The sequence below is a fragment of the Somniosus microcephalus genome, chromosome 17 (assembly GCF_052327205.1).
Source record: "Somniosus microcephalus isolate GS21.2 chromosome 17, FLI_Smic_1.0, whole genome shotgun sequence".
Lineage (NCBI taxonomy): Eukaryota > Metazoa > Chordata > Chondrichthyes > Squaliformes > Somniosidae > Somniosus > Somniosus microcephalus.
In genome coordinates, this window is record NC_141003.1 from 93,132,849 (window position 1) to 93,159,525 (window position 26,677).

General features: G+C 46.7%; 1 protein-coding gene across 7 annotated transcripts in view; it reads left to right on the top strand.

The window, feature by feature from the left end:
* LOC147105924 (protein piccolo-like) overlaps positions 1-26,677 on the top strand; it is a 917,910-nt gene that overhangs the window by 693,070 nt on the left and 198,163 nt on the right. For 5 of the 7 annotated variants that reach the window (XM_086010851.1, XM_086010854.1, XM_086010852.1 and 2 more), the window contains 2 exons: positions 4,981-5,052; positions 14,601-14,781. In XM_086010851.1, the coding sequence (XP_085866977.1) occupies positions 4,981-5,052; positions 14,601-14,781 (253 nt within the window). Of the gene's footprint in view, positions 1-2,422; positions 2,473-4,980; positions 5,053-14,600; positions 14,782-26,677 lie in introns of those variants that run through there. The other 2 variants (XM_086010856.1, XM_086010858.1) reach the window with 2 other exon arrangements.

The following is a 26,677-nucleotide window of genomic DNA, read 5'->3' on the forward strand; positions in this document are numbered from 1 at the left end:
CTCCTTCGCGAACTGAAGACTTATAAAACTCTCAGTACTGCCCGTATCTATAAGGGCCTTCACTTCCAACCCATTAACTTGAGCCGTAACTATAGCTTTGTTTAGGCCATGAGCAAATGCAGCAGAAATTGATGCAATAAACGCCCTATCTAAAGGCTGAATAGTCACAGAAGAGGTAGTGGAGGAAGACCCTCCCACACCAGGAGAAGGGAAGGTAATTGAACCTGATGATTTGCACACACGTGCATAATGACCTCTCTTGCCGCATTTACTACACACAGCCTCCCGAGCAGGACACTTCAGACGAGGGTGCCGGATATTCCCACAAAAATAACACTTCTGAATCCTAGAGGCAACGGCCGCTGAAGTAGAAACTGTTTCAAAATCTAGTAAACCACTCCCATTAAGTCCACATAATTCCTTTTCATCCGAAACTGCCGAAACCATAGTCGCAGGCCGATTAAAAAGAGCATAAGAATCCGAACTTCTCTGAGCCATATCCAATGTAGAAGCTTGCTCAAAAGCACTTTTAAGATCCAGAGTCTTATTTTCTAACAACCGCTGACGAATTGATCTAGACAGTAATCCATTAATAAAAGCATCCCGTACCGATTCGTCCTTATATTCTTCAGCCGTCACAGCCTTATAATTACAGTCAACACTAAGGCACCGAAGTGCTTGTAAATAAGTATCCAAAGATTCTCCCACCTGCTGCCTACGGGCAGATAGAAGATGACGTGCAAATACCTCATTCTTTGGTTTAACAAAAATCTTTTCCAATGTAGAAGTAGCCTCTTCATAAGTTTTACAGTGCAAAATATATTTATATACATCCGGGTCAATGTAGTTGATCAGCATATTCAGCTTATTTAGAGCCTCTTGATCCAACACGCCCAAAAAGTTTTTAAATGTACAATACCAATGTTTCCATTTATCATCCACTCCAGCAGAATTGGGGTCAGCCTTGAATCGTTCTGGTTGAAGATATCGCTCCATTCTAACATAAAGTTAATAAATTGAAATAAAGAATAGATTTGCCTTCCAAAGTTAGGCTTTATTAACTTTAAGATCGGCAGCATATCTTTTTACATCCAGTCCCAACTAAAGCTAGAAAAGGACTGAATTTAAGGTAGCCAGATGTAAAAAGATATGCTGCCGATTTTAAAGTTAATAAATTGAAATAAAGAATAGATTTGCCTTCCAAAGTTAGGCTTTATTAACTTTAAAATCGGCAGCATATCTTTTTACATCCAGTCCCAACTAAAGCTAGAAAAGGACTGAATTTAAGGTAGCCACAACACATCATGTGATCATCAACTACCAATGAGATTACAACACATAACCCAAGGCAGTTAACAAACAACGAATCACAATACTTTTACTAATCAAGGAATAATCACCACACCCGGCAACCGGGCTCGCCAGCCGCAATCGGCCGCCTCAAGCCGCTCAGACCCGGTCCTGGAGATCGGGAGGCGGAGAGGGGAGGAGGGTTACCAAGGCAACCGGGCCCGGCCAGCCGCAATCGGCCGTCTCAAGCCGCCTCAGGCCTGGCCTCGGGAGGGCGGGGCTCGGGCTGACCGGGGCGCTGCGCTCAGCATGTCACTGCGTGGGGCGGCACCGAGCTCAGCGGAGTCATCGCCGGCAGAGGGGAGAGGGTCTGCTGGCTCCCCCCTCCCTTTCTCCCCCCCTCCTTCCCCCACCCCTCCCCCCTCTCCCCCTCTCCTGCCCCCCTCTCCCCCTCCCTTCACCCCCTCTCCCCCTCCCCTCACCCCCTCTCCCCCTCCCCTCACCCCCTCCCCCCTCCCCTCCTCTCCCCTCCTCTCTCCCTCCCCTCCCCCCCTCCCCTCTCCCCCCCTCCCCTCTCCCCTCTCCCCCTCCTCCCCCCTCTCCCCGCTCCCCTTCCCTTCCCCCCCTCCCCCTCCCCCCCTTCCTCCCCCCATCCCCTTCCTCCCCCCTCCTCCACCCCCCTCCCCTTTCCCCCCTCTTCCCCCACCTTCCCCCCCTCCCCCCCTTCCCCCCCAATTGGGGGGAAGAGAGTCGCGCTCTCTCTTCCCCCCAATCGCTCTCTCTCTTCCCCCCAGTCGCGCTCTCTCTTCCCCCCCAGTCGCTCTCTCTCTCTCTTCCAACAACAACATGCCCTCAAAAATCCCTCGGCACTGCCGGGCACTTCAGCTAGTTATTATATACATCAGTAGTCCACCAGGTGGCTCTATTACAGGAACCACACATCCAAATTAGAGAGCAAGGTTAGAAAAGTTAAGTAGGCATGTGCCACCTGACGGAATATTGCTGTCCGGCTTGGAAGTGCCAAATGGCCAGAATTGAACATAAGCTGATTTGCATGTGTGACACTGCCCATTGATATAGTGGATACTGACCTCCGTTGAATGTGTAATATATAAACCTGTCCACATTTCAGAAATTGACATCTAGAACCAGGGAAGCAAGAATCAGAACATGCCTGTGTCAGTAAGTGTGATCAGGGTAGAGCTGAGATTGCTAATTAGTTTAGTATTTTGTAGTTTTACACGGTGTTTCTACGTCCACTTAAAATTGGGTTTAAACTGTTTCTTTACGAATAACATAAAGAAGGATTCCACTGCCATAACCAAGTCCCAGGGCTGAAAGGGCAGTGTAGTTATTCACCACCCATTTCATGCAATTACATTTATATAATGAAATTCACTCAGCCGGCACGACCTGCAGGCTACACACTGGCATTTTCACCTCTGAGACCGGGGTTCAAATCTATTCCAGACGGATGAAAATCTCCTCCGCATACTGACTTTAAGGGTCCTATGTGAAGTGAGTTTGGGAAATGTCAATCCGGATCCTAGCGGGCATGGACCTACAGCACTGAACTGCCCTTAATTGGGCACTAACTGACAGTGTCATTCAGATAGGCCTAAAGATGGTAGGTTAATTGCCACACAAGTGAACTTCGGGGTCTCCTTCAGAAGTTGCGATTAAAGCATGTTGAGGCAGCAGGGAAGGAGCAGTACTCTGGTCTAATAACTGGTCTGGGCACATTTGATGGCGGCTGACGCTACGAGCCTCGAATTCGATTGCGCCGTACCCGTTTTACAAGCGCAAACCAATTAATAGACCCTCAAGTTACATTGCCAATTTTGTATGCTTGTGAAGCTTAAGTAATTTCACATCAAAACAAAATTGGTAGTGTAAGGACTTCCGAAGAACTAGCATGGCCGAGAAATTCATCTCGGATGGTGGCGCAAAACGGGCAGTATCGGATCAGCCGCCTGTTATATGCCACGGCGATACCGGCTGTTATACGTAGCGCCGATACCGCCCGTTATATGCAGCGTCAATACCGCCCGTTATACGCAGCGCCGATACTGGCTGTTATACGCAGCACCGATACCGCCCGTTATATGCAGCGCTGATACCGCCCGTTATACGCAGCGCCGATACCGCCTGTTATACGCAACGCCGATACCGCCTGTTATATGCCATGCCGATACTGGCTGTTATACGCAGCGCCGATACCGCCCGTTATACGCAACGCCGATACCGGCTGTTATACGAAGCGCCAATACCGCCCGTTATATGCAGCGCCGATACCGCCCGTTACGCAGCGCCGATACCAACCATTATACGCAGCGCCGATACTGCCTGTTATATGTCGCGCCGATACTGCCCGTTATACGCAGCGCCGATACCACCTGTTATACGCCGCGCCGATACCACCTGTTATACGCAGCGCCGATACCGGCTGTTATACGCAGCGCTGATACCGCCCGTTATACGCAGCGCCGATACCGCCCGTTATACGCAGCACCGATACCGCCTGTCATACGCAGCGCCGATATCGCCCGTCATACGCAGCGCCGATACCGCCCGTTATACACAGCGCCGATGCCGCCCGTTATACGCAGCGCCGATACCGCCCGTCATACACAGCGCCGATACCACCCGCTATACGTCGCACTGATACCGCCCGTAATACGCAGCGCCGAGACCGCCCGTCATACGCAGCGCCGATACCGCCCGTTATACGCAGCGCCGATACCGCCCATTATACATCGTGCCGATACCGCCCGTTATACGCCGCGCCGATACCGCCCGTTATACGCCGCGCCGATACCGCCCATTATACGTCGCGCTGATACCGGCCATTATACGTCGTGCCGATACCGCCCGTAATACGCAGCGCCGATACCGCCCGTCATACGCAGCGCCGATACCGCCTGTAATACGCAGCGCCGATACTGCCCGTAATACGCAGCGCCGATACCGCCCGTTTTGCACCACCGCCCGAGTCAAATTTCTAGTCCAACATGTCTTAACATTCGTGTTGTTTAATGCCAAATAATGTATCGTGTAAAATGGAACAAATCTAATTTGAAGTAAATGTTTTTTCAGAAGTATACTTGTCTTCCTTGTTGAGCTTATTTTAAAAATGATATGCTTTTCAGAGTACATTTAATCAAGAGTCCAGAGAATAAATATAGTTTTAACTCATCTATACCAAAAGTGTACCTAAAGCTTTTATTGTTTTAAAGGAAATAGTCATTCATTTAAAGAAACGGATGCACTGTTTGACTTTATGTCAGACAGTATTAGAGTACCGCACACAATCTGCTCAATAATGAACAAGCAGTGTTTGGTATCTTTCTGTTTTAGCACTTGAATCTCCTACAGATGATGTGCCTTCACTAATTGCAGCCTCTCCAGTGATTTCTAATGGGTCAGGCAAATACAATTACATCGTCAATCTCACCTCTCCACAGTCTTAGTCTGAGATAAATACCCATTTTGTATTTCACGCCATCAATCCTCCAATATTTTCTCTTCAAGAATTAATTATTTAGAGTGAGACTGTTATTGTATATCAAACTGATTGTTGCCCAAGTGAGCTGGGAAAGAGGAAATATATGGCAATGATAAAATGATTGACTGTAACTGTACCAGCGATTGTGATAAAATCCCAGTTAATGTTTCTTTCTTTAAACACAGCTGAAAAAGAAGACACTGGAAGTTACTGTCTGGGATTATGATAGATTCTCCTCCAACGACTTCCTTGGTGAAGTGAGTACTTCTGATTTCTAGCAAGATAAATAGTATTACATCACAGTAAATCAATTGTTCAAATTAAACCAAAGGAAAGTATTTATTTATGTCACTTTTCCCATTTTCACTTTTTTGCATTATTATTGAATTGCTATTATTTATAAATGTTTTGCATCACCTGGGGCAATATCCATATTTTTTGATCTCTTGGCTTGTACATTCATACATTTCCTGTGAAATGATAAACCGTTGAAAGAAGTAGAGGAGCAGAGAAACTTGGTTTAGCTACACAAATCTTTAAAAGTGGGAGAAAAAATTGATAAAGCTACAAAATAAAGCACATAGGACCCTAGGTTTTATAAATAAGAGCATTGAGTACAATAGCCAAGGGGTAATTCTAATCATATACAAATCATTGGTCAAGCTACATTTAGAACACAGTCTAGCTTTGGATGCCCTATCTTAGGAAGAATGTCAAGGCTATGGAGACGGTACAGGAGAGATGCACTAAGATAATACCAGCAATGGGAGGCTTTAGTCATGAGGAAACTGTGGACAAACTGGGGCTTTTTTCATTAGAACAGAGAAGGTCATGAGGAGATATGATGGAGGTCTTCAAAATTATCAAGGGTTATGATAGAAGGCCAGCCACTTCCTGCTGTTTTTTTTCTGACCTTGTTCGCCTGTTCTCTCACCAAGGGCAGGAACTGAGGATTGAATATACAGAAGCTTACCTCAACAGTTAGTCACTGGTTGACCTCAGGATGCACCTATTTAGACCCATACCCCCACTGAGACCCTGAGCTATGCCCTGAAAGGAAGAGGCTAGGTTAACCACAGCTCCATTTTAGCAGCTAAACATTGCAACCATGCTCCAGATCACAAACTTCCCATGAGCAATGAAACAATCAGCTAGTATGTAATAATATATTTTAAATATCACTGATAGGAGTAAATACAATGAAATAATGGTCTGGATTTTGAGGGACGAAGGGATGGCTTTCACTGTTCACCTCGCGTACAGTTGCCCACAGACTTTTAGCGGAGACTTCCAGTCAGCTGGTGCTTGTTTAAATGCGGCGCTCTCTTCAGGGGATCTGTGACGTCTGTGAGCAGCACAAGCAGTAAGGAAGTACTTCAACCAATCAGATTGAAGAATCCTCACTGAGACACTCAGACTGCAAAGCAGGAAGTAAAAAACAGGAAATATAAATTACATTTAAATCAATGTACAGGAAGCAAAACAAAGGGGGCGATTTTGTGACTGGGAGCGCATTGGATGCGGGACTGCTGCTTGGCGGGTTGTTGTCCCACCTCCATCGATTTGTGGCCAACCCATGCTATTTTCCCTTGGTTGACCTTGTTAAGCCCGCCCAACAGGCTTAGCAGGCCAATTAAGGGAAAGCCGGTTGCAGAGCACGTCAATGTATGAAGTTTCATCTTTCAACATTTTTTGACAGATGAATTGTCATTATTTGACAGCTCTGTGAAGCTGTCAAACACTGACAATCTCTGCAGTTTGATGAAGTCTTGCATACAAGGCCTCATCAACCTGCTTTTTCTTACAGAAATTAGATGTTTGTTGCATCTGAGAATGCAACGGCCATCTCTCATCTGCAACACGGAGGTCCGAGACTCTCTGCATACAAACCGACTGAAGCCTGCAGGAAGAAACAAAGGTAAGTACACTTTTACTAACACATTGCACTTACCTCAGATACTCACCTCTCCACTCTTGCACCCATCACTTATCTTCACACCACACTTTTGCACCCTCTGCCCGACCCCCGCAGTCCCAGTACTCGCCTCGCCTCGCTGGCAGGTTTTGGAGCCTTCGGAAGCCCGCACTTGTGAGGGCAAAAAGGGGATAATCCTATTTTCTGCCTGTTAACTATCTGTTAACAGGCAGTTAATAGGCTTTAATTCCTTCCCGCCTCCAAGGAGATGGGACCCGGCACGGGACGGCTACCCGCCTCCCGGGAAGATGGCATGGAGGCGGGTTGGGGGTGGGTTTGGCACCGCCCCCAAATTCTGCCATTTTCCCGGCAGTCCCGCCTCCCCAGGGTTGGCAAAATTGCCCCCAAAGATTGGGGTATACACATGGGATTAATGGAAAGACATAAATGATAAAAACAGTAAAACTATTAAAAAAAAGATTTTAATTTTAATTTTTTTATTCTGCAACATTAATTTTCTTAAGGAATGAGACTCCACGCTTATTAAATTAATTTCTCAGGGCCAGAGAGGTTGTTCAGCAGTAATTATTACTTACTACACCATTAAAAACTCAGTTACTCCTGATTGTACAAGCCCTAACTTTTTCATCTGTCTTTATTGCGAGAACAGTGGGGAATTAGCCTAAGTTCACGCCATTACAGTGATCTCTGTCCAGATTCTATCAGTGAGGACTGCAACAGCGCAGCCTGTGAAGGAGCAGAGTATCACTGACAGCAACTTCCGGATTCTCAAGTTTAACTGCGCATGTGCGGATGCCAGAAGTTTCTGTCAGATTTACGCAGTAATAACGATGCGCGTTGACAGCCTCACAGCTGGCAGCAAAATCCAGGCCAATAATATCGCTGAGTTCAAGTCTCAAAAAAGTAAATTACAGTTTAAGGCATTCTCTAAACTGTTTTATAATATAATTTTCTCAAAGTAACTCACTCTCATTTATTATTTTCTATATTGCATCCTCCTATGAATCACAGGACAATTATTCCGCAATGATTGAATTGCAATCTTCAGTTAATATAATTTCAGTGCTACTTTTATTTGAATGCTTTTTATTACATAATTACAGATGGTAAATAATAAAAAGTTGTAAGGTGATATAGTGGTTGAACGTCCTAATTTTCAACCATATTGCTTATTGCAAGCTTCAATTCTCTGTAGAAAATATAATCTGATACTGAGTTGCTCTCAGCAGTGAGCAGGACTCTTCATAATCCTGAGATTATGAGATCTCGCTCACTTGAGAGATACATTTATATCCTCTTTAGATTAGACACTTTCTGTATCAAGTGAAACGGAAATGATTCTCCTGTTGAATCAAGGGCTCAAATGGAAAATACTTTTCATTTTACTGGTGGAATATCTTGACGTACTTTTAATAACTATAACATTCAATAATCTGTGTTTTCACAGCTAAATTGTCAGTGCTTTTGCTATCTTGTTCTTTGCATTTGAATCAATGATGCCATGGTGATTACTATGGGAAATTGTCATTGAAGGTATTTAAAAGATCACTGATGATGGATTGATTTCTCAGGCAACAATCATAAAATGAACTGCAGGGTTCATTTTGAGCATGGCTACTGAGCAATAATTGAGCACAGTACAGTGATGAACTTTACCAGTAACATTAAAAATAAGTAAAATAAAAGCTTTGCTATAATACTCTTTGGCTCACACACAGAAGGCTGAAGCAAGTAGTTCCTTAACCATATTGTAACGGGCCAAAATAAAAACAGGAATTGCTGGAAACACTTAGCAGGTCAGGTAGTATCTGTGGAGAAAGAAACAGTTTTAACATTTCAGGTCGATGAACGTTCATCAAAACTGGAATTTGTCAAGTTCTGATGAAAGGTCACCGACTTGAAATGTTGGCCAGAATTTTGCCGGTGCTCAGAGGGCGGGTTCGGAAGCAGGTCCGCTGTCAAAATCGAAAAGATTGACCGGGTCGGGATCCCACTGTCAACCCTCCTCCATGTCAGTTTCCCAAGTGTCAGGTCTGTCTGCGCTTTACAGACCCAACACCAAGCAGCAGGAGAGCCAATTCAGATACTTAAGAGCTTGTTAAAAGGTATTTAAACACCATTTTACTATGTACTTACCATTTTACCAGCTTTTTCATGAGGTTCCCGGCGCTTGGGGATCACGTTAGGTAAGTAGGTCGGCTGTCAGTGACTCTCCATTCCTCTGAATAGTTGACAGCTATAAAAGTGGTATAAAAGCTGCCATTTCACAGCTGTTCACTTTCCAATCTGAGAAGCTGGAACCTTCAGGATTTGGAACACACTTTGCAGCTTTATGCAGTTTGGAGTAAACTCTCTATCCAGTCACCTCCTTGGAGCAACCTCTCTCACCATTGACAGATCGCTTCTGTCATCTCAACTTCAGCTGCCATCTATTCCAGCAACATCGGTGCCCTTGAAAAAATCTCACCTTGGTCCTTAGAATCCCAAACCGATCAGCCCCAGCACCAACACCACCAGGCACACCAGCATCACCAACAACAACACCAACCTGCTCTGCAATCACCTGATGTTGCATAGGACACAGGGCATCAGCACCCGACCATATTGCTGCCCAGGACGCACTTGACGCTGTACACCCTGGCTGCCACATGATGCGCCAGGTTGGCACCACCCCACACCAGCACCATAAAGCATCCCTACATTCCTTTCACACTCATCACCATTGCGGGGGGTAACATTATTTCTCACCATTCACTGCAACTCAGTAAGCCACTTCCAGAAGTGCACACAAATCTGTCCAAGAAGGCAAAGTGTGAAAAATGAAGAGTTCATTGTTTGGCAACACAGTGATGGGGATGTGATGAGTGGCACAGCAGGATGAGGTTGAGTGTGGCTTTGCATTAACGTTTTGTGATCTACTGAGATCATTGAAAGGTTGGCGCCACTGCAGCCAGGTCCTCCTGACAACATCCCTGCTTGTGTCCTCCTGTGTAATGTGCAACCAGGCTGCGTTGGTGTCCTGGGGAGGTCTCTTCCGCCCATTAGAAGGGAAGAGAACCTCCCTGTGTGCTGTGACTCCCTCCATAAGCATATGGAGGGAGTCATGGGAGAGCCTGGGTGCAGCTGTGCATCTTTGTGCAGTGCTTGTCAGTGTTTGCAGCACCTCAATGCTGCAGAACACTGACAGCACAATTGTCAAAATCAATTTGGACATGGCCCCTTTAAGGGAATCGGCTGATGACGCTTCATCAAATGACGGTATCAGATCCGCTTCCTTTTAATTTCCTGGGAACCTCGTTGGGTATCAATGGAAAATTCTTCTCATAGATCGGGATGGAGCCGGGAGCGGGGTCGCCACCCACCACCTACCTCGGTCGTACTGAGCCCGCCTCGGTTGGCAAAATCACGGCCGTTAACTCTGTTTCTCTCTCCACAGTTGCTTCCTGACCTGCTGAGTAATTCCAGCAGTTCCTGTTTTTATTTCAGATTTCCAGTATTTTGCTTTTGTATCTGGTCATCTGCGTGTACAATTAAGGATAGGGGAGGGGTTAGGGAAATCACAGACTATTCACATTACCTTAAATACAGCCTGAGATTCACTTCGTGTATAGAACCATGACAGCATGTCTCGTCACAAATAATAACTGAATACTTATTCTCTACATTGTCTAAATAAAGTGCCTGTGAAGAGTCTACAGCATGCTACTGAAACATCAGAAAGCTGATCACAGACAAAGCATTTTCTCTAATGGTTTCTCGTAGTGCTGTAAAAATCATTAAAAGACATTTGGCAAATAAATATCTCGTCAGGGTCATTTACTGCTTTATGAACGCAGATAAAAGCTATTATGTTGGCTCTGTTTTGAAATTTATCATTGCAATCCATAACTATAAAGAACTTCATTTTTACACCAAGGAATCATTTAAAATTCCAATTCCCAACAAAATAGGTCTCTTATCTTGCTTGTCAAAGACAGAACATAACGTGAGTGGGATTCTTCAAGCATTTCAGTTGGTGAGCAGACATAGTGCCAACAGATGCTTGCAACAGATGATGGAAGTTTAATAATCCATAGCGGGAAAAAAAAGAGCGATGCATTTACGTTATGATTTATTCTGGGCTACCAAGGACAGTGTTGTGACAGAGATTGGATTTTGCTCCAATTAATGGAAATGTATTAAACAAAGAAAATCTTCAATCGTATATGTTTGCAGACAATGAAGTAAATATACAGAATATTGCACAGTAAAGTCTATTTTCATTATTCTTTTAATTTATCCGGTTCTTCAACATTCTGCGGCATCTCTACAAGTAAATGCCAAGTGTTAAATTTCAGTCTACTACCTGCCATTTCCTCTCATATCATGATCCAGGCATGTAATTTCTTGGGACATTAGGTGTGCATTCAGCGGTACTCAGAATTGGGAGCTGAAAAGTAAATGTTTTGTTGCTATTGAAAGCCATAGTTGTGGAAATGGGAAAGGGAGTTTAACACTTGGAAGGTTAATGCAACCCTTTCTTTTCATCTTGATGTCAATTTTGTAATTTGAGTATTAACCATTAAATGGGCCCTGAAATTCCTCATGTGTCCCGCTGGACTCCCACCATAACTCCGGCAGGAGTCCACTGGAAGGTACTGGACTAAGACTGAAACCCAGATACGACAGGTCCTCACTGACTCGGAGAGTTCTTGGTCAGCATTGTCATGGACAGAGCCTCCACCTGGTCTTTACAAGGCAAATGACTGCAAGGGGCTGGGCAGAACAAGGAGCGGGGTCTCCCTACGGCAGGGATGCCCATTTCCCCGGTTCAGAAGGGACACAGTGTAACATAGGAGGCTGGGATTCTGAAGGGTGCAAGTGGGCCAGAGTCCAAGGGGCAGACACATGAGTGCAAGTAGATAACACAAAGCTTTGGGTTCTTAATTATTGTTGAATGATGGATATGTATAGGTTTTATTTGGTTATTAATTTTCATTTGATGAATTAATGCACCCCTTCACTTTTTTTACAAGTTGATTTTCTCCTTTGAACTGTGGTCCAGAGGAAGCAAGTACCTTGGCTGCCAGTGCCAATGCTGTCCTTAAGCTGTCCACTAGAAGGAGCATGAATCATCTAGGAACATCACTCCCTGTGAGGAAGTATCTGGAACCTATTGTAACCTGATTCCACATGGTGGTATAGCCGAGACTAGTCATATGGGGGCTCACAAGTGGCAAGCCACTAAACTTTGTATTGGTAACCCAAATGTTGTGCCACTACGCTACCCCCATGAAACTTTTAATTTACTTTTGTTATTTGTTGGCTGCTCTCTGTTGTCTTCCAATTCTGGCCTATTGAGCATCCCCGATTCCCATCGCTCCACCATTGGCGGCTGTGCCTTTAGCTGCCGAGGCCCTAAGCTCTGGAATTCCCTCCTAAACCTCGCCACCTCGTTAGATATATTCCTTAAGGCTGAAAGGATCAAGGGATATGGGGAGAAAGCAGGGACAGGGTACTGAGTTTGGATGACCAGCCATGATCTCATTAAATGGCGGAACAGGCTCGAGGGGCCGCATGGCCTACTCCTGCTCCTATCTTCTATGTTTCTCCTCCTTTAAGATGCTTCTTAAAAACTACCTTTTTGACCAAGCTTCTGGTGGCTCGGTGTCAAATTTTGTTCAATAATTGCTCCTGTGACGAGCCTTGGCACGTTTTGCTACATTAAAGGCGCTATATAAATGCAAGTTCTCTTAATTTCACATCAGCGACTGCGATGCAGAACAATGATAACAGAGATAGGCTTAGCACTGAGGGCAGCAGTTACCCAGTTGACTGGTGCACTAATGGCCCATCATGGCACACAGGGATATGTTGCACCTTCATTTCATGAGTATCAACCTCAGTCAGGACATCAGCAAGGCAGAAAAAACTCAGAGTGGGAGCTCTGATCTCACTTCTTATCATGAGACTCAATGGGCCAAGTGTAATGATGTTGATAGTTGTATCTTGTATAGATGGAGGTCACTGTACTCTATCAGGTCATTGTATAGTAATTAATTGAATTAGCTCTCTAATACTGATTGCAGAAGCAGTGCTGAGACTGTGGCCGTGATTTCGCAGACCAAGGCGGGTCCGAGGCGGCTGGGGTCGGTGTCACGGTCCCAGCCCGCTGCCCACTGCAGCCCACACTCTCCAAGTGAATTTCCATTGATTGGGCTTGTTAAGCCTGCCCAGCGAGGTTCCCGGCCAATTAATAGGAAGCAGGTTCTGATGACGTCATTTGATATCGCATCATCAGCCGGTTTCCTTAAAGGGGCCATGTCCAAATTGATTTTGACATTTGCGCTGCCAATGTTCTACAGCATTGAGGTGCTGCAAACACTGACAAGCACTTCACAAAGGTGCACAGCTGCACCCATGACTCCCTCCATATGCTTATGGAGAGAGTCACATCGGTGGAAGAGACATCCCCAGAAGATCAACGCAGCCTGGTTGCACATTGCAGAGGAGGGCACAAGCAGGGATGTCGTCAGGAGGACCAGGCTGCAGTGGCGCAAACCTTTCAATGATCTGAGTAGATCACGAAACGTTACTGCCAAGCCACACTCAACCTCATCCTGCTGTGCCACTCATCACATCCCCATCACTCTGCCTTCCCTACCCTACTCCTGCACATCTTTACTCACACCAACTTACCTTACACCTCCACCCATCTCTCTCTATCTACATTATCACTTCCCCATCTCACTAGCCACCCCTCACACTCACCCTCATCCTAACGCAAGCATATGAACTAACAACACACAAGGGTACGCACTTGGGTGGTTTAGCCAATGTTCATGTGAAGTTTCTGTTAATGTGTTGTCAAACATTGAAATCTATATTTTCAACACTTTACCTTATTGATCAGATCTGTGCTCACCTTTGGAAGTGTCTTAGTGAGTTCCAGTGAATGTTGCGACATAACTTCCCCCCCCCCACCCCCCAACCCAATGGTGATGAGTGTGAAAGGAATGGCTTGGACATTGTAGGGATGCTTTATGGTGCTGGTGTGGGGTGGTGTCAACCTGGTACATCATGTGGCAGCCAGGGTGTACAGCATCAAGTGAAGTAAATCTGGCCATGGTGATGCCATCTCTGGCCTCCCGGGCAGCAATGTTGTCGGGTGCTGATGCCCTGTGTCCTGTGCAGCATCAGGTGATTGCAGAGAAGGTTGGTATTGTTGTTGGTGATGTTGGTGTGCCTGCTGATGTTGGCGTTGGGGCTGATCGTGGAGGGATTCAGAGGACCAATTTGAGATTTTTTCAAGGACACCGATGTTGCTGGAATAGATGGCAGCTGAAGTTGAGATAACAGAAGCAATCTGTCAGTGGTCTGGTCTGAAGACAAATGGCAATGTATGAAACACTGCCTCTGGCACAGTGCTTTTTCTTCTGAAAGTATTAGTGTAACTATTTTAAATTGCCATTTCATGGCAGTTTTACTGAAGCATTTGGCTTCCCAGTCACACATGCTGACCTGAGATCTAAGTTAAGAGTAGAGGTATGGGTTTTCATTTGATTGACCAACATTCCAAGCCTTTCCACTTAAGCAACTGTGGATTGGAATTGTCGGTACGTTTTCAGAACATATACCATAACATACATGGTCATAACATTATAAGAAAAATCAGCACGCCTATGGAATGGAACTTTCTAAATGTCATCAGTGATCAAATTACTTTCTTAATCAGTGCTTTAAAGTTTTTCTTTAATTTTTGGTTTCATCTCTAATTTACATCATTTAGATAAATGTAATTAATGTTGTTAGGCTCTGATTATAAGTTAAGCTCCATAAATTCCAGTAAGTTCATTTCTTTTGAACCTCTGTCATCTTGTTCTTTCTAAGGTGCTGATTGACTTGTCTAATACCTCACACTTTGATAACACATTGAGGTGGTATCCACTAAAGGAGCAAACAGAAAGTATTGACCATGCAAGGTCCCATTCTGGACAAAGCAGCCAGCAACCGCCAAAACCATCAGTCATTAAGAGTCGGAGCCATGGTATCTTCCCAGATCCATCCAAGGGTATGTGACACTGTTTCCATGTTTCCCTGAAGTGCTTATGCAATTCTTTCTTTGCTGATAGCTCTGGTCATCGCATGTATGCATGTTTTACACACTGCACAGGAGAAGGAGTCTTTCTCTTTCATTTGTTGTATACTAAAAACATTTAGGAGGAAAACCCGCAAGCCCATCACCAGACAATGAGGTGCATCTTCATTCCAGAGCTACAAAGAGAATACTTTGGGGCAGAAATTCAGTATAGCCCCGTTTGGGGCGCTAACTTTGCTGGGGCACTAAAAGTAGCGCCCCGGAAAAATTAGTGCCCCCGCGCCGGAAATTGGTCGGTTGCGCCCCAAAGTGAAGCGGGGTGCTACTGGAGGCGCCCCGCCTCCCTCTTGGGGCGCTGCGAGTGAATATTGTGGTGCTACGTGCCGCAGCGCCACACGCTGCGGCACGTCGCGCTGTGGTATTGCAGCCTTTCCTCCCCTTAAAGGGGAGGGGCCTTGTGCAGCGTGATCTGGGGCCCAGCTGGGCCCCCGGGGATCAGGAGAGCAGGCAAAAGAGCCCGGCACCCAAGAGAAGTGCCGGGCTCTTGGAGCGCAGCCGGCACTCCGCGGAGGTGGGGTTCCGGAGGCCGGGGACGGGAGCGTAGGCAGGTGCTGGCAGGCGGCCAACAACAAAAATGGCCGCCCCGCACCTCGCCTTTAATTTGCGCCTGCCCAGCCGCAGGTATGCCACCCTGACCCTGTCGGACATAGTGTCCGGCGGTAAATCAGGGGGTGCTCCCGAAGATCGCGGCCGGGGTGTGAGCAGGGCGCTGCGCACACCGATGACGTCATCGCCAGCAGCGCAGCGCTAACGGTTAGCGCCACCACTAACCTCCCGCTGAATTTGGCGGGAGGCGTGGGCAGTGCCACGCCTGGGCGCTAGTTGGTTTGCGCTCCACTTAGCGCCCTCTTAAGGTGCTAACGGGTGGCGCAACCAACTGAATTTTTCCCCCTTTGTGTTTCTAGCATTCAGGAGGGAGTTGAAAGAAGATGGTCTGCAACAGAAGCAATTGCTTCCATGTTTTATAAATTGTTGTGCAATAAAGAATATTCTGAAATACATTCTTGTGTGTTGGAGCACAAGGCTGAGCAAGTTGATTTGAGTTACCATAGAAACAAAATGTTGTTTGGTTGCAAGGGTATGCTCAAGGCACCTTCCACCTGTTGATGGTGTCTTCTGACTGTAACTTGAGGTATCTGGTCAGGACCTGCTGTTCTGATTTATAAACAACATTATGATAAGCAAGTCAAAAGAGCTGTGAAACTATCATTGTTTACATCACATTGCTGATGCTTTCATATTTGATCATTTAATATCCTGACAACTTTTCACCAAAATTATCTCCTCTTTTCTGATTTTGCTGAAATAAATAAGAACATTGGAGATAGGAACAAGAAAAGACAATGCAGTCATAGGAACAGGAACAGGCCATTCAGCCCCTCGAGCCTGCTCCGCCGTTCAATGAGCTGATCTGTGACCAAATTCCATATACTCGCCTTTGCTCCATATCCCCGAACACCTTTCGTTAACAGAAAGATATCAATCTCTGATTGAAAATTAACTATTGATCTAGCATCAATTGCCATTTGCGGAAGAAAGTTCCAAACTTCTACCACCCTATGTGTAGAAGTGTTTCCGAATTTCACTCCTGAAAGGTCTGGCTCTAATTTTTAGATTATGCCCCCTAGTCCTAGAATCCCCAACCAGCGGAAATAGTTTATCTCTATCTACCCTATCTGTTCCCCTTAATATCATGAAAACTTCAATTAGATCACCCCTTAACCTTCTAAATTCTAGGGAATACAACCCTAATTTGTGTAATCTCTCCTCGTAACTTAACCCTTGGAGTCCGGGTATCATTCTGGTAAACCTACGCTGCACTCCCTCCAAGGCCAATATATCCTTCCTAAGGTGTGGTGCCCAGAACTGCTCACAGTGCTCCAGGTGTGGTCTAACCAGGGCTTTGTACAGCTGCAGCATAACTTCTACCCCCTTGTATTCTAGTCCTCTCGATATAAAGGCCAGAATTCCATTAGCCTTTTAAATTATTTTCTGTACCTGTTCATGACAGTAATCTGTGAGGAGAACACAAAGGCCGCGATTTCCTGATCGGTGTCGGGTGGGTGCGGGTCAGCTGGTTTCTGGGTTCTGGCCTCATCCCCAGCTGCCTCCGCCCCACAGATGTGATTTTCCCTTGATTGACTTTGTTAAACCCGCCTTAACAGGAAGCGGGTCTGATGACATCATTTGATGATGCGTCATCTGCCGGTTTCCTTAAAGGGACCATGCACAATTTTATTTTGACAGTTGATTTCTCAGTGTTTGATAGCATTGAGGTGCTGAAAATCACTGCACAAGGGTGAACTCTTGCACCCAGACTCTCCAATGACTCCCTACATAGGCTGGAATAGATGGCAGCTGCAGGTGAGATGACAGAAGCGATCTGTCACTGGTGAGAGAGGTTCTCCCGATGAGGTGGCACTGGACATATAGTTGGATTAAAAAATTTGTAAGCTAAAGAAATCTGTATATGTTTTAAAAATGCAGTATCCAACATTTTCTTTGCTCTGAAACTCACCATGTGCAACATTGGATCCTTCACACCATTTCTGCAGCTGCCATCTTTTCACAAACATTACACCAGACTCACAACACACCACACTTACCTGGCGTGGTGTCCGGACATCGTGAAACCCGACCCAGAAGCGGGAAAATTGATAAACAGGCTGAAAACTACTGACAGGTACCTGTTAATAGGCAGGTAACTGCCTTTAATCCGTTTCCCGCCGCTAGCTGTCGGGTCCATTCGCATATCGGGGACCCAACACTTGGGAAGGCTGTTTGGAGGCGGGTTGATGGCAGGGTCGGGACCCGCCATCAATCAATAGGATTTTAACCTTTGACCCGCCTCTCTGAGCACCGGCAAAATCGCGGCCAAAGAGTCTGCACAGGGATATAGATAGACTGAGTGAGTGGGCAGTAAGGTGGCAGATGGAGTATAATGTGGGGAAATGTGAGGTTATCCACTTCGGTAGGAAGAATAGAAAAACAGAATGTTTTTGAAATGGTGAGAAACTTTGAAATGTTGGTGTTCAGAGAGATTTAGGTGTCATCGTGCAAGAAACACAGAAAGCTAGCCTGCAGGTACAGCAAGCAATAAGGAAGGCAAATGGCATGTTGGCCTTTTTTGCAAGGGGGTTGGAGTATAAGAGTAAGGAAGTCTTGCTACAATTGAACAGGGCCTTGGTGAGACCATACCGTGCATAGTTTTGGTCTCCTTATCTAAGGAAGGATATACTTGCCTTGGAGGCGGTGCAACGAAGGTTCACTAGATTGATTCCTGGGATGAGAGGGCTGTCCTATGATGAGAGGTTGTGTAGAATGGGCCGATACTCTCTGGAGTTTAGAAGAATGAGAGGTGATCTCATTGAAACATACAAGATTCTGAAGGGGATTGACAGGGTAGATGCTGAGAGGTTGTTTCCCCCTGGCTGGAGTGCCTAGAACTAGGGGGCACAGTCTCAGGGTAAGGGGTCGACCATTTAAGACCGAGATGAGGAGGAATTTCTTCACTCAGCGAGTTGTAAATCTTTGGAATTCTCTGTCCCAGAGGGCTGTGGATGTTGAGCCTTTGAGTATATTCAAGACTGAGATCGATAGATTTTTGGACTCTAGGGGAATCAAGGGATATGGAGATCGGGCGGGAAAGTGGAGTTGAGGTCGATGATCAGTCATGATCTTGCAGAATGACGGAGCAGGCTTGAGGGGCCGTATGGCCTACTCCTGCTCTTACTTGTTATGTTCTTATGATTTTTAATGATCTATGTACCTGAACCCCAGGGGGAAAAAATTCAGTTGCTTTGCGCCTCCCGTTAGCACCTTAAGAGGGCGCTAATGGGGCGCAAAGCAACTAGTGCCCATGTGCGGCGATGTTTGCGCCGCTCACGAAATTAACTAGACATTTTGCGGCAGCGCTAAACACTACCGCCACGATCTCCTGCGCCGGCAGATCGTGACGTCAGTCGATTGTGCAACGCCCCGGTAGCGCCCCAGACCAGATATTGAGTGGCGCCCCCTGCCTTACCGCCTGCCGCTAGCAACGACAGGTTGAGGGGAGCGTTTTGCAGTCAGAAAGGGACTGGGGGAGCGCTATTTAAAGGCGACCGCTTCCTGCCTTTTCTTGTTGGTGACATTTTTGCACCACGCATTCTGAGAGAGAGAGAGAGAGACTTCTGGAGAGATTCAACGCTGTGTGAAGGAGTTTTGGGTACTGAGCAGCACTTTGCAGGTTCATTTTGATTTGCCCTTCCTTGTATCGATTTAGAAGAGACTGTGGGGGCTGCACGCTGAGCTCTTTCCCTGGGTCTCTCCATTGTTCTTTCCAGCAGATTTGATGTACAGGTCTCTCCAGGCAGAGATTCAAGGCTGCAATGAGCAGGATGTGGATGGAGAGCAAGATCAACCCTCCCCTTTAAGAACTGGTTGGCGCAATTGTGTCTGTGTTCCATTGCTGACTGACATCACATGAGCTTCGCCAGCGCTCTGAGGTAGCGCCTCGCTCCTCGGCCTTTGCGCCTTAAGAGAGGTGTGAAGCACCTGATTTAGCGCTCCAATCGCCTCTAGGGGCGATAAAAGCCAAGTTTGCAGTTGGAGGCGATAATTAGCACCGGGCGCTAAACTTTGCGCACGGCCGATAATTGCACCCCAAACGGGGCGATACTAAATTTTTCCCCCCAAGTCTCTTTGGACCTCCACTGTTTTTAGCCTTTCACCATTTAGAAAGTACCCTGTTCTATCCTTTTTAAGTCCAAAGTGGATGACCTCACACTTGCCTATATTGAAATCCATTTGCCACAGTTTTGCCCATTCACTTAATCTGTCGGTATCCCTTTGTAATCTTATGCTTCCATCTACACTGCCTACAATTCCACCTATCTTTGTGTCGTCGGCAAATTTGGATATATGACTTTCTATGCCATCATCTAAGTCGTTAATAAATACTGTGAATAGTTGAGGCCCCAACACAGATCCCTGTGGGACACTACTAGTCACCTCCTGCCAATTAGAGAACCTACCCATTATCCCTACTGTCTCCTGCTGCTCAGCCAATTTCCTAACCAGGTCAATAATTTGCCCTTAATTCCGTGGGCTTCAACCTTAGTTAACAGTCTCTTATGTGGGACTTTATTACATACCTTCTGGAAGTCCATATAAATAACATCCATAGACATTCCCCTGTCCACTACTTTAGTCACCTCATCAAAAAAAATCAAACAGGTTTGTCAGGCATGACCTACCTTTTACAAATCCATGCTGGCTCTCTCTGATCAACTGAAAATGTTAACATAAGAACATAAGAAATAGGAGCAGGAATAGGCCACTTGGACCCTCGAGCCTGCTCCGCCATTCAATAAGATTATGGCTGATCTTGGGCTCAAAGCCACTTCCCTGCCCGCTCCCCATAACCCTTCACTCCGTTATCTTGCAAAAATCTGTCTATCTCCACCTTAAATGTATTTAATGACCCAGCCACCACAGCTCTCTGGGGCAGAGGATTCCACAGATTTACGACCCTCTGGGAGAAGAAATTCCTCCTCATCTCAGTTCTAAAAGGGCGACCCTTTATTCTGAAACTATGCCCCCGAGTTCTAGATTTCCCCATGAGAGGAAATATCCTCTCTGCATCTACCTTGTCAAGCCCCCTCAGTATCTTATATGTTTCAATAACATCACCTCTCATCACCTCTCATTCTTCTGATAATAATAATAATAATGAGTATAGGCCCAACCTGCTCAAACTTTCTTCATAAGTCAATCCCCTCATCTCAGGAATCAACCAAGTGAATCGTCTCTGAACTGCCTCCAATGCAAGAATATCCTTCCTTAAATAAGGAGACCAAAACTGTACGCAGTACTCAAGGTGTGGTCTCACCAATATCCTGTACAGTTGTAGCAGGACTTCCCTGCTTTTATACTCCAACCCCCTTGCAATAAAGGCCAACATTCCATTTGCCTTTTTGATTACTTGCTGTACCTGCATGCTAACTTTCTGTGTTTCATACACAAGGACCCCCAGGTCCCTCTGAACTGTAGCATTTTGTAATCTCTCTCCATTTAAATAATATCATTAATAATAATAATAAATTTCAAGGCGTTCAGTCACCCTATTCTTAATTATAGACTAGCAATTTCCTGACAACAGTCTCAGTCATTGGTTATATTCAAAACAGAAGTCGATAGATTTCTGATTACTAAGGGCATCAAGGGATATGGCAATAGGGCCGATGAATGGAGTTGAGGCAGAAGATCAGCCATGATCTCATTGAATGGCAGAGCAGGCTCGAAGGGCCGAATGGCCGACTCCTGCTCCTATTTCTTATGTTATTATGTTCTTAACACTGATTCGGCCTCAACTGGAGTATTGTGTCAAATTCTGGGCATCGCACTTTAAAAAGGATGTGAGGGTCTTGGAGAGGGTGAAAAAAAGATTTACAAGAATGGTTCCAGGGATGAGGGACTTCAGTTTTGTGGATAGACTGGAGAAGCTGGAGTTATTCTCTTTAGAGCAGATTTGATAGAGGTGTTCAAAATCATGATGGGTCTAAACAGAGTAGATAGAGAGAAACTGTTCCCATTGGCGGAAGGGTCAAGAACCAGAGGACACAGATTTAAGGTGATTGGCAGAAGAACCAAAGGCGACATGAGGAAAAACTTTTTTATGCAGCGAGTGGTTAGGATCTGGAATGCACTGCCTGAAAGGGTGGTGGAGGCAGATTCAATCGTGGCTTTCAAAAAGGAATTGGATAAGTACCTGAAGGAAAAAAATTTGCAGGGCTACGGGGAAAGGGCGGAGGAGTGGGACTAGCTGAAGTGCTCTTACAGAGAGCCGGCACGGGCTCGACAGGCCGAATGGTCTCCTTCTGTGCCGTAATCATTCTATGATTCTACTATCTGTTTTGTGAACCTTTGCTGTTCTTTGTATCTTTCCCATTCGTCAGGATCTGTGCTATTTTTTGCATTTTTGTATGCTTTTACTTTTAGTTTTATGCTGTAACTTACCTCTTTAATCGTCCATGGCTGTTTTTTTTGGTAAATAGGGCTCTTGCACCTCAGGGGTATAAATTGGTTCTGTATCACCTTAAATTCTTTTTTGAACATCTCCCACTGTTCATCTGTCATTTTACCCGTTAACAGATTTGCCCAGTTTACTGTGGACAGTCTCTGTCTCAACCCTTTGAAGTCAGCCTTACCCAAATCTAGAATCTTAGGGCTAGATTTTTGTGGCGCCATCAGGCGGGGTTTCAGACGTGTGGGGGGGGGGGGGAAATCCCGAATTTGGGGGTCCCGACACCATCCCTTGTTGAGCCCGCCCAGCAGGCCAATTAAGGGCCACCCGGCAACAGGTGACGTCACAGACTGCAATTTCATCTGTCAAGGTGTCATGGTTCGCATTCTGGCTGTCCTTCCCACAATCTCTATCCTTATCCTCACAGGTAGCAAGTACATTGTACCTGTTGGATCAGTTTCTGCAGATCCTCATTCCCTTTCTTACCTGGGTTCCCCTTACTCTGCACACTATCGGTCACACCAACCCCGTTCTGAACCTGCACCTCTCTACGTGGTGTGGCCGAGGTCTGGAGCAAATTATCCTGATACTCCTTCCCCTCCCTTATGTGTCGGAGTGTCTCCAACTCGCACTCCAACTCGTACGGCAGATGCAATATAACGTGGATAAATGCAAGGTTATCCACTTTGGTGTCAAAAACAGGAAGGCAGATTATTATCTGAACGTCAATAGATTGGGAGAGGGGGACAACATGAGCTGGGTGTCCTTGTGCACCAGTCGCTGAAGGTAAGCATGCAGGTGCAGCAGGCGGTTAAGAAGGCAAATGGTATGTTGGCCTTCGTAGCGAGAGGGTTTGAGTACAGGAACAAGGATGTCTTACTGCAGTTGTACAGGGCCTTGGTGAGACCACATCTTGAGTACTGTGTGTAGTTTTGGTCGCCTTATCAGAGGAAGGATGTTCTTGCCATGGAGGGAGTTCAGCAAAGATTCACCAGGCTGATACCTGGGATGGCAGGAATGACGTATGAGGAGAGATTGGGTCGATTGGGCTTATACTCGCTGGAGTTTAGAAGAATGAGAGGGGATCTCATTGAAACTTATAAAATTCTGACAGGACTGGACAGACTAGATGCAGGAAGGATGTTCCCGATGGTCAAGGAGTCCAGAACCAGGGGTCACAGTCTAAGGATAAGGGGTAAGCCATTTAGGGCAGAAATGAGGAGGAATTTCTTCACCCAGAGAGTGGTGAACCTGTGGAATTCTCTACCACAGAAGGCAGTAGAGGCCAATTCATTAAATATATTCAAGAAGAAGTTGGATATATTTCTTAAGGCTAAAGGGATCAAGGGATATGGGGAGAAAGCAGGGACAGGGTACTGAATTTGGATGATCAGCCATGATCGCATTGAATGGCGGAGCAGGCTCGAGGGGCCGAATGGCCTACTCCTGCTCCTATCTTCTATATTTCTATGTTTCACTCCAGCTCAATGACTCTGAGCCGGAGAGATTCGAGACGGAGACATCTACTGCAGACTTGTTCACGCGGGACAGTCTCGCTGTTCACAACCTCCCACATACTGCAGTCTAGACACACAACCTGCCCTGCATATCTTAGTCTAACCTTGTTTTATTTATTTAATTAGTTAAAATCTTTTTTCAACAATTATATATAGTTATATTAATTACTTTATCTAGTTAAGTGTTTAATAAAGTACGTTATAGTTTCCCACTCTTAGTTTAAAGCACTGTCCTAGCTTAGAGAGTAAAAATGTTAATACTCACCAACCAATCACCTACCTGATGTCCTGTGACATCACTCCTTGTTTTTTTTGTTGTTTTACAATTCGCCGGAGATATACTGCCGCCTCCTCAGGTCCCGAATCTCGCAGTCATATCTTTTTGTTTAGTCCTCATCCAGTCCACCTCAAGACCTTTTCCAATCCCCTGTAGTATGAAGAATGTTCATATGATCATATTGGCAAAAATATTGATTTTTATAAAAATGTGTGCTACATCTGACATTGTATGATGAAGTTTCCCTGCTCACCCTGATAAATATGGAAGAATATTCCCTTTCTTAATGTTCTGGAGTTTATGATGATGCAAACAGATTGTTCTGTGTGATTATGATGCATGTGGTATCAATGTTAAAACAAGCACATGTTACCCTGCTGTGGCTAGTGACTGTTGGTAAACACTTTGCATTTCCACCATGTGGTAAACCACTGTTTGTATTCCACTGTGTGCATGCCTGGACATGCCTCGGCTGACTCCTCCCACAAGTCCTAGTATAAAGGTGGCTGCTCCCCAGCCCTTTGTATTTCTGGACCGGTCGACCACTCGAGGCAGACCTTCATTCTTTTGTTAATAAAAGCCTTTAGTTACTCTCTTAACTCTCAGTCTTTTATGAGTAATTGATAGCGCATCAATTTTATTAACAAAATTTTTATAATGGAGAAGATCCTCACACCAGCATGCCTGGACTTAGATCATCAGGAGGCGGACTCATCCACCAAGTTTACTCACTGGCTTAAGTGTTTCGAAAAATTCCTGACCGCCTCCGCAGCAATCAAATCGGACGAGGACAAACTGGATGTCCTGACCTCCAAAGTGAACCACCGAGTGTACTCGGTCATCCAAGACGCGACCTCGTACGCGGACGCTATCAAGCTCCTCAAGGACCAGTACACGCGCCCAGTGAACGAAGTGTACGCCAGGCACCTTCTGGGGAGTCGTAAACAACAACCTGGGGAATCGACCGTGGAATACCTTCAGGCACTGTCTGTGCTTGGCCGGGCCTGTGGTTGTAAGGATGTAAAGGCCGCCGTGTACACAGAGGAACTTATCCGGGACGCTTTTGTAGCGGGCCACAGATCCAATTACACCCGACAGCGACTGTTGGAGCAAAGTGACCTCGACCTCAACAAGGCCTCTGAACTCGCACTATCATTGGATGCAGCCTACCGGGGCATGGATGCCTACTCCTCTGCACCGTGGACGCCGCGGGGAATGACAGCCTGGGACACGGTAGGACCGCCTCATAGCGCCGTGCCACCCCAGCCACACCCCAGCAACGGCCCAACTACCGCAGCAGTGTCCCAAGGCCAGACAGCAGTGCCCCAAGGCTAGAAATGCTACTTCTGTGGCCAGGCAAAACACCCCAGAGCGCGCTGCCCGGCGAAAAACGTGATCTGCTCGGGCTGCGGGAAGAAGGGACACTACGCTAACGTCTGCAGGGCCAAAGCCACCCCGAACCCCAGCAGCGCCGCGTGTGGGGCATGCGGGCCGCCATCTTGGGCCTCCCCGGCCATGTGCGAACCACCGGTACAGCAGCCATTTTGGACGCCTCCAGCCACATGGGGATCATGGACGCCGCCATCTTGGACGACAGCCGGAACGCAGCAGGCCCCCAACACCGCCTCATCTGATACCCGCAGCGACACACCGACCCCTACGCTGGCATCCGTTACACTGGACCAAGCGAGACCGCACCAGCTGGACAGTTCCACAATGGACATTAAGGTAAATGGCCACGATACAATCTGCCTTTTTGACTCTGGGAGCACGGAGAGCTTCATCCACCCCGACACGGTGCGGCGTTGCTCTCTCCCAGTCCTGCCTGCGCACCAGCGGGTTTCTATGGCCTCCGAGTCCCAGTCGGCGGACATCGGCGGCTACTGCATAGTGACACTCGTAGTAGACGGGACCGTGTACGATCATTTTAAACTTCTGGTCCTGCCCGACCTCTGCGCTGCCGTCCTGCTGGGGTTAGATTTTCAGTGCCACCTTAAAAGTGTTACGATGGCGTACGGTGGACCCCTACCCCCACTCACAGTCCGCAGCCAGCAGCTCCCAAATTGCCCGCCGCGCACCAGGTGCAACCTCTCCACACTCAGAGTCACCCCCCCCCCCACTTTTTGCTAACCTCACCCCCGACTGTAAGCCCATCGCCACAAAGAGCAGGCGATACAGTGCCGGGGACAGGGTTTTCATTAAAACCGAAGTGGAGCGGCTCCTGAAGGAAGGGATTATTGAGGGCAGCACCAGCCCCTGACGAGCCCAGGTTGTGGTCGTTAAGACCGGCGAGAAGCAACGCCTGGTCATCGACTACAGCCAGACAATAAATCGCTACACCCTGCTGGACGCCTACCCACTCCCCCGCATAGCTGATATGGTCAACCAGATCGCGCAGTACCACGTCTTCTCGACCATTGACCTGAAATCAGCGTACCACCAGCTCCCTATCCGCCCTGAGGACCGCCAGTATACTGCCTTTGAGGCAAACGGCCGCCTCTACCACTTCCTTAGGGTTCCCTTTGGCGTCACCAACGGGGTCTCCGTCTTCCAAAGGGAGATGGACCGGATGGTAGATCAAAATGCGTTGCAGGCCACTTTCCCATATCTGGACAATGTGACCATCTGCGGCCGTGACTTGCAGGACCATGACGCAAACCTCGAAAAATTCCTCCGCACCGCCCAACTCCTGAACCTGACATATAACAAGGAGAAGTGCATATTCCGCACAAACCGCCTCGCCATCCTTGGCTGTGTTGTGGAACACGGAGTCATCGGCCCCGACCCCGACCGGATGCGTCCCCTTATGGAACTCCCACTGCCCCACTGCCTCAAGGCCCTGAAGAGGTGCCTAGGGTTTTTCTCCTATTATGCCCAGTGGGTCCCCTACTATGCGGACAAGGCCCATCCGCTGATCAAGTCCACCTCTTTTCCCTTGACGGCAGAGGCCCGCTTAGCCTTCCACCGTATCAAGGAAGACATTGCCAAAGCCACCATGCACGCAGTGGA